The sequence below is a fragment of the Bombina bombina genome, chromosome 6, assembly GCF_027579735.1.
Source record: "Bombina bombina isolate aBomBom1 chromosome 6, aBomBom1.pri, whole genome shotgun sequence".
Classification (NCBI taxonomy): Eukaryota; Metazoa; Chordata; class Amphibia; order Anura; family Bombinatoridae; genus Bombina; species Bombina bombina.
This window is the reverse complement of record NC_069504.1, coordinates 37,726,858-37,740,279: the sequence shown is the minus strand read 5'-3', so window position 1 is coordinate 37,740,279 and position 13,422 is coordinate 37,726,858. Positions and strand designations below refer to the sequence as shown.

The 13,422-nt window shown below is 41.8% G+C and overlaps 1 protein-coding gene across 3 annotated transcripts in view; it reads right to left on the bottom strand.

The window, feature by feature from the left end:
* Positions 1–13,422, bottom strand: part of NRF1 (nuclear respiratory factor 1) — a 249,610-nt gene that overhangs the window by 123,335 nt on the left and 112,853 nt on the right. For all 3 annotated transcript variants that reach the window (XM_053716373.1, XM_053716372.1, XM_053716374.1), the window contains exon 8: positions 7,531–7,632. In XM_053716373.1, the coding sequence (XP_053572348.1) occupies positions 7,531–7,632 (102 nt within the window). The remainder of the gene's footprint in view (positions 1–7,530; positions 7,633–13,422) is intronic.

Below are 13,422 nucleotides of genomic sequence, written 5' to 3'. Positions count from 1 at the left end.
GAGTCACTAGAGAGGGAGGGATAAAATAAAGACAGCCAATTCCTGCTGAAAATAATCCACACCCAAAATAAAGTTTAACAAAAAACATAAGCAGAAGATTCAAACTGAAACCGCTGCCTGAAGAACTTTTCTACCAAAAACTGCTTCAGAAGAAGAAAATACATCAAAATGGTAGAATTTAGTAAAAGTATGCAAAGAGGACCAAGTTGCTGCTTTGCAGATCTGGTCAACCGAAGCTTCATTCCTAAACGCCCAGGAAGTAGATACTGACCTAGTAGAATGAGCTGTAATTCTCTGAGGCGGAATTTTACCCGACTCAACATAGGCAAGATGAATTAAAGATTTCAACCAAGATGCCAAAGAAATGGCAGAAGCTTTCTGGCCTTTCCTAGAACCGGAAAAGATAACAAATAGACTAGAAGTCTTACGGAAAGATTTCGTAGCTTCAACATAATATTTCAAAGCTCTAACAACATCCAAAGAATGCAATGATTTCTCCTTAGAATTCTTAGGATTAGGACATAATGAAGGAACCACAATTTCTCTACTAATGTTGTTGGAATTCACAACTTTAGGTAAAAATTCAAAAGAAGTTCGCAACACCGCCTTATCCTGATGAAAAATCAGAAAAGGAGACTCACACGAAAGAGCAGATAATTCAGAAACTCTTCTAGCAGAAGAGATGGCCAAAAGGAACAAAACTTTCCAAGAAAGTAATTTAATGTCCAATGAATGCATAGGTTCAAACGGAGGAGCTTGAAGAGCTCCCAGAACCAAATTCAAACTCCAAGGAGGAGAAATTGACTTAATGACAGGTTTTATACGAACCAAAGCTTGTACAAAACAATGAATATCAGGAAGAATAGCAATCTTTCTGTGAAAAAGAACAGAAAGAGCGGAGATTTGTCCTTTCAAAGAACTTGCGGACAAACCCTTATCTAAACCATCCTGAAGAAACTGTAAAATTCTCGGTATTCTAAAAGAATGCCAAGAAAAATGATGAGAAAGACACCAAGAAATATAAGTCTTCCAGACTCTATAATATATCTCTCGAGATACAGATTTACGAGCCTGTAACATAGTATTAATCACGGAGTCAGAGAAACCTCTATGACCAAGAATCAAGCGTTCAATCTCCATACCTTTAAATTTAAGGATTTCAGATCCGGATGGAAAAAAGGACCTTGTGACAGAAGGTCTGGTCTTAACGGAAGAGTCCATGGTTGGCAAGATGCCATCCGGACAAGATCCGCATACCAAAACCTGTGAGGCCATGCCGGAGCTATTAGCAGAACAAACGAGCATTCCCTCAGAATCTTGGAGATTACTCTTGGAAGAAGAACTAGAGGCGGAAAGATATAGGCAGGATGATACTTCCAAGGAAGTGATAATGCATCCACTGCCTCCGCCTGAGGATCCCGGGATCTGGACAGATACCTGGGAAGTTTCTTGTTTAGATGAGAGGCCATCAGATCTATCTCTGGGAGCCCCCACATTTGAACAATCTGAAGAAATACCTCTGGGTGAAGAGACCATTCGCCCGGATGCAACGTTTGGCGACTGAGATAATCCGCTTCCAAATTGTCTACACCTGGGATATGAACCGCAGAGATTAGACAGGAGCTGGATTCCGCCCAAACCAAAATTCGAGATACTTCTTTCATAGCCAGAGGACTGTGAGTCCCTCCTTGATGATTGATGTATGCCACAGTTGTGACATTGTCTGTCTGAAAACAAATGAACGATTCTCTCTTCAGAAGAGGCCAAAACTGAAGAGCTCTGAAAACTGCACGGAGTTCCAAGATATTGATCGGTAATCTCACCTCCTGAGATTCCCAAACTCCTTGTGTCGACAGAGATCCCCACACAGCTCCCCAACCTGTGAGACTTGCATCTGTTGAAATTACAGTCCAGGTCGGAAGAACAAAAGAAGCCCCCTGAATTAAACGAAGGTGATCTGTCCACCACGTTAGAGAGTGCCGAACAATCGGTTTTAAAGATATTAATTGATATATCTTCGTGTAATCCCTGCACCATTGGTTCAGCATACAGAGCTGAAGAGGTCGCATGTGAAAACGAGCAAAGGGGATCGCGTCCGATGCAGCAGTCATAAGACCTAGAATTTCCATGCATAAGGCTACCGAAGGGAATGATTGAGACTGAAGGTTTCGACAGGCTGTAATCAATTTTAGACGTCTCTTGTCTGTTAAAGACAGAGTCATGGACACTGAATCTATCTGGAAACCCAGAAAGGTTACCCTTGTTTGAGGAATCAAAGAACTTTTTGGTAAATTGATCCTCCAACCATGATCTTGAAGAAACAACACAAGTCGATTCGTATGAGACTCTGCTAAATGTAAAGACTGAGCAAGTACCAAGATATCGTCCAAATAAGGAAATACCACAATACCCTGTTCTCTGATTACAGACAGAAGGGCACCGAGAATCTTTGTGAAAATTCTTGGAGCTGTAGCAAGGCCAAACGGTAGAGCCACAAATTGGTAATGCTTGTCTAGAAAAGAGAATCTCAGGAACTGATAATGATCTGGATGAATCGGAATATGCAGATATGCATCCTGTAAATCTATTGTGGACATATAATTCCCTTGCTGAACAAAAGGCAATATAGTCCTTACAGTTACCATCTTGAACGTTGGTATCCTTACATAACGATTCAATAATTTTAGATCCAGAACTGGTCTGAAGGAATTCTCCTTCTTTGGTACAATGAAGAGATTTGAATAAAACCCCATCCCCTGTTCCGGAACTGGAACTGGCATAATTACTCCAGCCAACTCTAGATCTGAAACACAATTCAGAAATGCTTGAGCTTTCACTGGATTTACTGGGACATGGGAAAGAAAAAATCTCTTTGCAGGAGGTCTCATCTTGAAACCAATTCTGTACCCTTCTGAAACAATGTTCTGAATCCAAAGATTGTGAACAGAATTGATCCAAATTTCTTTGAAAAAACGTAACCTGCCCCCTACCAGCTGAACTGGAATGAGGGCCGTACCTTCATGTGAACTTAGAAGCAGGCTTTGCCTTTCTAGCAGGCTTGGATTTATTCCAGACTGGAGATGGTTTCCAAACTGAAACTGCTCCTGAGGACGAAGGATCAGGCTTTTGTTCTTTGTTGAAACGAAAGGAACGAAAACGATTGTTAGCCCTGTTTTTACCTTTAGACTTTTTATCCTGTGGTAAAAAAGTTCCTTTCCCACCAGTAACAGTTGAAATAATAGAATCCAACTGAGAACCAAATAATTTGTTTCCCTGGAAAGAAATGGAAAGTAGAGTTGATTTAGAAGCCATATCAGCATTCCAGGTCTTAAGCCATAAAGCTCTTCTGGCTAAGATAGCCAGAGACATAAATCTAACATCAACTCTAATAATATCAAAAATGGCATCACAGATGAAATTATTAGCATGCTGGAGAAGAATAATAATATCATGAGAATCACGATTTGTTACTTGTTGTGCTAGAGTTTCCAACCAAAAAGTTGAAGCTGCAGCAACATCAGCCAATGATATAGCAGGTCTAAGAAGATTACCTGAACATAGATAAGCTTTTCTTAGAAAAGATTAAATTTTTCTATCTAAAGGATCCTTAAACGAGGTACCATCTGACGTAGGAATGGTAGTACGTTTAGCAAGGGTAGAAATAGCCCCATCAACTTTAGGGATTTTGTCCCAAAATTCTAACCTGTCAGGCGGAACAGGATATAATTGCTTAAAACGTTTAGAAGGAGTAAATGAATTACCCAATTTATCCCATTCCTTAGCAATTACTGCAGAAATAGCATTAGGAACAGGAAAGACTTCTGGAATAACCGCAGGAGCTTTAAAAACCTTATCCAAACGTATAGAATTAGTATCAAGAGGACTAGAATCCTCTATTTCTAAAGCAATTAGTACTTCTTTAAGTAAAGAGCGAATAAATTCCATCTTAAATAAATATGAAGATTTATCAGCATCAATCTCTGAGATAGAATCCTCTGAACCAGAAGAGTCCAAAGAATCAGAATGATGGTGTTCATTTAAAAATTCATCTGTAGAGAGAGAAGATTTAAAAGACTTTTTACGTTTACTAGAAGGAGAAATAACAGACAAAGCCTTCTTTATGGATTCAGAAACAAAATCTCTTATGTTATCAGGAACATTCTGCACCTTAGATGTTGAGGGAACTGCAACAGGCAATGGTACATCACTAAAGGAAATATCTGCTTTAACAAGTTTGTCATGACAATTATTACAAACAACAGCTGGAGGAATAGCTACCAAAAGTTTACAGCAGATACACTTAGCTTTGGTAGATCCAGCAGGCAGTGGTTTTCCTGTAGTATCTTCTGGCTCAGATGCAACGTGAGACATCTTGCAATATGTAAGAGAAAAAACAACATATAAAGCAAAATAGATCAAATTCCTTATAAGACAGTTTCAGGAATGGGAAAAAAATGCCAAACATCAAGCTTCTAGCAACCAGAAGCAAATGAAAAATGAGACTGAAATAATGTGGAGACAAAAGCGACGCCCATATTTTTTGGCGCCAAATAAGACGCCCACATTATTTGGCGCCTAAATGCTTTTGGCGCCAAAAATGACGCCACATCCGGAACGCCGACATTTTTGGCGCAAAATAACGTCAAAAATGACGCAACTTCCGGCGACACGTATGACGCCGGAAACGGAAAAGAATTTTTGCGCCAAAAAAGTCCGCGCCAAGAATGACGCAATAAAATGAAGCATTTTCAGCCCCCGCGAGCCTAACAGCCCACAGGGAAAAAAGTCAAATTTTTGAGGTAAGAAAAAATATGATAATTGAAAGCATAATCCCAATATGAAACTGACTGTCTGGAAATAAGGAAAGTTGAACATTCTGAGTCAAGGCAAATAAATGTTTGAATACATATATTTAGAACTTTATAAATAAAGTGCCCAACCATAGCTTAGAGTGTCACAGAAAATAAGACTTACTTACCCCAGGACACTCATCTACATGTTTGTAGAAAGCCAAACCAGTACTGAAACGAGAATCAGTAGAGGAAATGGTAAATATAAGAGTATATCGTCGATCTGAAAAGGGAGGTAAGAGATGAATCTCTACGACCGATAACAGAGAACCTTATGAAATAGACCCCGTAGAAGGAGATCACTGCATTCAATAGGCAATACTCTCTTCACATCCCTCTGACATTCACTGCACGCTGAGAGGAAAACCGGGCTCCAACTTGCTGCGGAGCGCATATCAACGTAGAATCTAGCACAAACTTACTTCACCACCTCCCTTGGAGGCAAAGTTTGTAAAACTGATTTGTGGGTGTGGTGAGGGGTGTATTTATAGGCATTTTGAGGTTTGGGAAACTTTGCCCCTCCTGGTAGGAATGTATATCCCATACGTCACTAGCTCATGGACTCTTGTTAATTACATGAAAGAAATAACGTTTTTTATCACAGTCAAGCACTCTCTCACAGGTCTGCTGTGAGAGATTACCTCCCTCAAAATAAGTTTTGAAGACCCTTGAGCTCTGTAGAGATGAACCGGATCATGCAGGGAAGAAAAAAGACTTGTGACTGAATTCCTGATGCGTAGTAAAAGCGCCAAATTAAGCCCCTCCCCCTCACACACAACAGTGAGGGAGATCAGTAAACTGTCAAAAATTAAATAAAATGCCCGCCAAGTGGATAATTAGTGCCCAACACAATTTTTCACCCAGTACCTCAGAAAATTAAACGATTTAACATGCCAACCAAACGTTTAACCTCAATAAATAAATTGTCACAGAAACCTACTGCTAGCCGTTCTCACTGCAATATAGGCTAAGGTTATATTCATACAGTATCATTCCAGTGAAGTGCCATTCCCCAGAATACTGAAGTGAAAATATACATACATGACAGCCTGATACCAGTTGCTACTACTGCATTTAAGGCTGAACTTACTTTATATAGGTATGTGCAGTATTTTCTAGTCAATTCTCAGAAAATAAGCTGCCACATACCTCTTTGCAGGTGAACCTGCCCGCTGTCCCCTGATCTGAAGTATACCTCACCCCTCAGATGGCCGAGAACAGCAACATGATCTTAACTACTCCGGTTAAAATCATACAGAAAACTCAGGTAGATTCTTCTTCAAATTCTCCCTGAGAAGGAACAACACACTCCGGTGCTGTTTTAAAATAACAAACTTTTGATTGAAGTTATAAAAACTAAGTAAAATCACCACAGTCCTCTCACACATCCTATCTATTAGTTGGGTGCAAGAGAATGACTGGGTGTGACGTAGAGGGGAGGAGCTATATAGCAGCTCTGCTGGGTGATCCTCTTGCACTTCCTGTTGGGGAGGAGTTAATATCCCAGAAGTAATGATGACCCGTGGACTGATCACACTTAACAGGAGAAACATATGTTTCTGAATGCCCACCATGAAGAAAAAAGAATAAACTTAATTTCCTAATAAAAGAAATAACCCCTTAGTCTCTAAGTCACAAACGTGCCTACCTGGCTATATAAATATACTGTATAAAAGGATATATATATATGTCCCATAAAGTTGCAGCTCATTAACTTTTAGTTACTTACCTAGAAGACAAAAAGGCACTTACCTGCAATCTAGCCGCCCAGCAGGAGCGTGATAGCTTACACGGCGTGAAAGGACACATACTCCTCACAGAGACCTGTAGAAAAAAGAAAGAACAGAGTAAACCTACTCTGGCTTTCTATACCAGGGCAGCAATATGTTAGGAAAATGCAGCAAGACCCTCATCACAAGTTCCTAACTGCTTTAAAGTCACCACTACTCTACTGCAGAGATTGACGTGGACTACAGCTATACCCAAAATTCTTGCTTGTAGCGAAAATAAATCCAATTTTCTTTAGACACCAAACTTCACCTTCTCCATTGACAGAGGCAAAGAGAATGACTGGGGTTTATAGGTAGGGGAGTGACACTTAACAGCTTTGCTGTCGTGCTCTTTGCCAGGAGTGATATTCCCACTAGTAATTGATGACGTTGTGGACTCTACATATATTAGGAAAGAAATGAGCTTAATTACCAATCTTTAAAAAAATTTGTTTTTTAATGTAGATGGTACCTACAATATTAGGGTGGCCATAACATGTTAATGCCAAGTGCTAGTTTACTTGGTGTCAAACTGAAGGTCATTCCAATCGACTAGAAAAAACTTAAGTAGAAAACATCTTCACATCTCATGTTTCCCTTTTTTCTCTTAACACAAGAACGGTTTTCTCAAGTAAGACATATAAGAAAGATTTCTATCTCAGGAGTCACAGGAAAGAGAGAAGTTGAGGAACCTAAAAGATCTAATAAAATATGTATCAAGTTTTATAAAATAAACTAATTTTCTGCTAACGGGTCTAGTTCAGAAAATATCAACACAAGATCCAGCTGAGCAATGTGACATCATGTTGCTAATCACTCACTAGTGGCAGCCCTAAGACTACAACACTTCCCAATTACAGTTGTAAAAATGATGTGATTATATTCTATGCCTAATGTACATAAAGTCTTACCTCGCCATCACTGACCGTAGAGTAATTAACTTGTGCAACGTGTACGGTGGTCGGCAATTCAGATGCATCAGCCAGGGTAGCGACTGTGGCCCCTGTACCAACCTAGAGGACACAGATATGTGGGATAAAATATCTACGTAATACTGAGTGACACACTATGACCCTCAGGGTTCATCCAATATTCATAAACCAACATCATCTTATGAACTGTACACAAAACTAAACTAAAGTTATTAAATGGACAAAACCCCAAATTGTATTTCATGATTTAGACACAGAATACAATTTTGAACAACTTTAGCTTCAAATTTGCTTCATTCTTTTCATATCATTTGTTGAAAGAGCAGCAATGCACTACTGGGAGCTAGCTGAGCACATTAGGTGAACTATTGACAAAAGGCAGTCAGCAATTAGCAGCTAGTTCCCAGTAGTGCATGGCTGCTATTAGGCCTATCTAGCTGTGTTTTTTAACAAAGGATACTAAAACGAAGAAATAATGGTAAATTGGAAAGTTCTTTAAAATTGTATTCTCTATCTGAATCATAAAATATTCACCTCCTGGTCAGCAGGAGGCGGCAAAGAGCACCACAGCAAAGCTGTTAAATAGCTCCTCCCTTCCCTCCCACTCATTCGACTGAATTTAAGGAAAGAAAGGAAAAACCAAGGTGCAGAGGTGTCTGAAGTTTAAAATAACCAACACCCTGTCTTACAAGAACAGGGCGGGCTGTGGACTCATCGTGTCAAAAAAGTCCATGGATCATCTAAATTACTAATGGGATTCAATACCCAATCTAGAGTACACAGATGATACGGGAGGGGACAAGACAGGGAACCTAAACGGAAGGCACCACTGCTTGAAGAACCTTTCCCCCAAAAGCAGCCTCAGCCGAGGCAAAAGTGTCAAATTTGTAGAATTTTGAAAAAGTGTGAAGAGAGGACCAAGTTGCAGCCTTGCAAATCTGTTCCACAGAAGCTTCATTTTTGAATGCCCATGAGGAAGCAACAGCCCTTATGGAATGAGCCGTAACTCTCTCAGGAGGATGCTGTCCAGCAGTCTCATAAGCAAAACGCATGATACTCTTCAGCCAAAAAGAAAGTTGCCGTAGATTTCTGTCCCTTACGTTTTCCAGAGAAAATCACAAACAAGGAAGATGACTGACTAAAGTCCTTAGTCGCCTGGAGGTAAAACTTTAAAGCCCGGACCATGTCCAAATTGTGCAGAAGTCGTTCCTTCTGAGGAGGATTAGGACACAAGGAAGGAACAACAATCACCTGATTAATGTTCCGATCAGAAACAACTTTAGGAAGGAATCCTAATTTGGTACGTAAAACTACCTTATCTTAATGGAAAATAAGATAAGGAGACACATACTGTAATGCCGAGAGCTCTGACACACTGAGCGGAAGAAATAGCAACAAGAAATAAAACTTTCCAAGACAACAACTTAATATCTAAAGAATGCATGGGCTCAAACGGAGCCCCTTGAACTTTGAGAACTAAATTAAGACTCCATGGAGGAGTAACTGGTTTGAATACAGGGCTGACCCTGACCAAAGCCTGACAAAAAGCTTGTACATCTGGGACATCCGCCAGACGATTGTGTAACAAAATAGATAAAGCCGAGATTTGACCTTTAAGGGAACTTGTCGATAATCCCTTCTCCAAATCCTCTTGGAGAAAGGACAAAATTCTAGGAATCCTAACTCTACTCCATGAGTAGCCCTTGGATTCACACCAATAGAGATATTTATGCCAAATTCTTCTAGTTACAGGCTTACGAGCCTGAATCATGGTCTCTATGACCGAGTCAGAAAAGCCCCGCTTGGATAAAATTAAGCATTCAATCTCCAAGCAGTCAGCTTCAGAGAAACTAGATTTGGGTGAAGAAAGGGCCCCTGAATCAGAAGGTCCTTCCTCAACGGAAGTCTCCAAGGTGGCAAAGATGCCATCTCCACCAGATCTGCATACCAAATCCTGCGAGGCCAGGCCGGTGCTATGAGGATCACAGAGGACCTCTCCTGTTTGATTCGAGCAATTACCCGAGGAAGAAGAGCAAACGGAGGAAATAGGTATGCTAGACTGAAGGTCCAAGGGACCGCCAGAGCATCTATCAGTTCCACTTGTGGGTCCCTGGACCTCGACCCATATCTCGGGAGTTTGGCATTCTGTCGGGATGCCATGAGACCCAATTCCGGCTGACCCCACTTGAGAATCAAACTGGAGAACACTTCCAGATGGAGTTCCCAACCCTCCGGATGAAAAGTCTGCCTGCTTAAGTAATCCACCTCCCAATTGTCCACCCCTGGAATGTGGATTGCTGACAGCCAGCAAGAATAAGTTTCTGCCCACTGGATTATTTTGGTTACTTTGGGCATCGCTAAGGAACGCCTCGTTCCTCCCTGATGATTGATGTAAGCCACAGAAGTTATGTTGTCCAACTGGAACCGGATAAACCGGACCGTGGCTAACTGGGGCCAGGTGAGCACTGAAAATCGGTCAGTTCCAGAATGTTTATAGGAAGAACAGACTCTGACTGAGTCCAAACTCCCTGAGCCTTTAGAGAGCCCCAGACTGCTCCCCACCCTAGAAGGCTGGCGTCTGTTGTCACAATCACCCAAGATGGTCTGTGAAAGCAGGTTCCCTGGGAGAGATGCTCCAGAGACAACCACCATTGGAGAGAATCCCTTGTCTCCTGCCCCAGTAGTATTCATGGAGACAAGTCCACAATCTCTGTTCCATTGCCTGAGCATACTTAACTGCAGAGTTCTGAGATGGAACCGAGCAAACGGGATAATGTCCATTGCCACCATTAGCCCGATTAACTACATGCACTGAGCCACTGACGGCTGAGGGAGTGGACTGAAGAAGGACTCGGCAAGTATCGATAATCTTTGATTTCCTGACTTCTGTCAGAAAAATCTTCATAGACAGGGAGTCTATTATGGTTCCTAAGAAAGTTACCCTTGTATTTGGGACTAAGGAACTCTCTTCCAAATTTACCTTCCGCCCGTGAGATTGTAGGAACGCCAACACCAAGTCCGTGTGGGGTCTTGCTAGTTGAAAGGATGGCGCCTGGACAAGGATGTCGTCCAGATAGGGCGCCACTGCAATACCGCGTGATCGAAGCACCGCCAACAGAAATCCCAGAACCTTTGTGAAAATTCTGGAAGCTGTGGCAAGACCAAAAGGAAGAGCCACAAACTTGAAGTGTCTGACCAGAAAGGCAAACCTTAGAAATTTGTGATGATCCCTGTGAATGGGAACATGTAGGTACGCATCCTTTAAATCCACTGTTGTCATAAATTGCCCCTCTTGGATCAAGGGAAGAATGGAACGAATAGTTTCCATCTTGAAGGACGGTACCCTAAGAAATTTGTTTAGACTCGAGGTCTAAAATAGGTCTGAAGGTTCCCTCCATTTTGGGAACCAACAACAGATTGGAATAAAACCCCAGACCCTGTTCCTGTACTGGAACGGGAACAATCACTCCCAGGGCGGAGAGGTCTCCTACACAGTAAGAACGCATCTCTCTTTGTCAGGTCTGCAGATAATCTTGAAAGTAGATGCCTGCCTCTGGGTGGAAAACTTTTGAACTCCAATTTGTATCCCTGAGACACTATTTCTATTGCCCAGGGATCCTGAACATCCAAACGTAAGCCTGAGCGAAGAAGGAAAGTCTGCCCCCTACCAGATCCGGTCCCGAATCGGGGGCATGCCCTTCATGCTGTCTTGGATTGTTTTCCCTTATTCCAAGACTGGTTTGGTCTCCATGCTGGCTTAGATTGTTCCTGTTGAGGAGGAAGATGAAGAATTTCCCTTGAAATTTCGAAAGGAACGAAAATTACTCTGTCTTCCTTTTTGTTTGTTTCTCTTATCTTGAGGGAGAAGATAACCCTTACCTCCCGTGATATCAGAGATATTTTCCGTCAGGCCAGGTCCAAACAAGGTCTTCTCCTTGTAAGGAATCGCTAGAAGCTTAGACTTAGATGACACATCCGCAGACCAAGGCTTTAACCATAAGGCTCTGCGAGCAAGAATAGAGAAACCCGAAACCTTAGCCTACAGTTTGATAACTTGAAGGGAAGCGTCTGTAATAAAGGCATTAGCTAGTTTAAGAGCCTTTATCCTATCTTGGATTTCATCCAAAGAAGCTTCTGTCCTGAGGGCCTCAGACAGAGCATCAAACCAATACGCAGCACCAGTGACGGTGGCAATGCACACAGCTGGTTGCCATTGCAGAACCTGGTGCACATATATCTTCTTGAGTAAATCCTGTAACTTTTTATCCATAAGATCTTTGAAGGCACAACTATCCTCTATGGGAATAGTAGTTCTCTTAGCTAAGGTAGAAACGGCCCCTTCCACCTTAGGTACTGTTTGCCAAGCCTCTTTAATAGAGTCGGCTATGGGAAACATCTTCTTAAAAATAGGAGAGGGAGAAACAGGAATACCCGGTCTCTCCCACTACTTAGCAATGATCTCAGAAGCTTGTTGAGGAACTGGAAATACTTCTGTGTAAGAAGGAATCTCAAAATATCTGTCCAGTTTACTAGACTTTTTAGGGACAACCACAACTGTGGAGTCACTGTCGTCCAAGGTAACTAAAACCTCCCTGAGTAACAGACGAAGGTGTTCTAGTTTAAATCTAAAGAGATACCACCTCCGAGTCCGTCAGAGGTAATAAACTCTCAGAATCTGAAATTTCCCCTTCAGATGATAAGGCAGTACCCTCCTCTTCAGGTCTTTGGGAGGATACCTCCGAAATTGCAACAATTGTGTCAGAAACCTCTCTTACTGAATGTCTGGCTTTCCTCTTACGTTTGCCCTGCATTATTGGAAAGGCAGACAAAGCATCAGAAATAGTAGAAGACATGAGAGAAGCTATGTCCTTTAAAGTAACCCCAGAGGGGACTATAGCGGAAGCGGAGGGCACTGCTTGTGAAAGCGGTAAATTTTTGGACGCTTGGGGAGAAAGCTGTGGCATATATTGACCCTCATCATTAGACTCTTGGACAACATCCGCATTAGAGATTGGCTCAGAAAAAAATCTTTTTCCTATAGTTCAAAGTCCTCTCAATACATGAGGGACAGAAAGGGATTGGTGGTTCCACATTGGCACCAACACATAAGGAGCAAGTGACATCTTGCAAGTCACCTTGGTCCATGCTTGTTCACAATTGGTCAAATAGCAAATAAAAAAAATTAAATTTATATAAAATAGAAAAAAACGTTACTGTCGCTTTAAATTCAAAACAGTTCCTTTTTTTACTGCTAACCGTTCAGCTTAAACTACGTTTAAGAAAAATGGTACACCTCTGCACCTCTGCAACTCCGCTGAGGTGCTCCTACCTGACTGAAGATAAGACAATTACCCCTTTTATCAGCTCCAGGCGATCCGTTTAGCGCTGCTGAAAAGGAAGTACCGCTCCTATACTAGAAATGCATGCTCTGCTTCACCATGCGTCTCTAGAACAGACCGGACAAATCCTTCCTTATATATTGCTCCCTCAGAACTGAAGCGCAACTAAAGTGGCGCGCAAACAGGAAGATCCGCCCATCGTGGGCGTTAACCTATGCCGAAACTACCCGTTCGTCATAGACAGAAAAAATGTGTAACCAGCAGAGCCATAACAGCCTTACTCCAGCCCCAGTGCCTGCCAAGTAACGCTGCCAAAAATACTCTACACCCCAGGAAAGATTGTAATGTCCCTAACATAAAGAGCCACCATCTCTTTCAGTGCCCCTTATGTTCAGAGTGTGCTCACTTTTTTCTGAGTCTCCTTGGTGTTTTCATGTGCCCCAGAAAATTAAAGTAGCACTTACCTTAGCTTCTGCCTGGCAGCAAGGCAGCTCTCAGGCTTGAGAGGTCCTCTCCCTCACATCGACCTGAG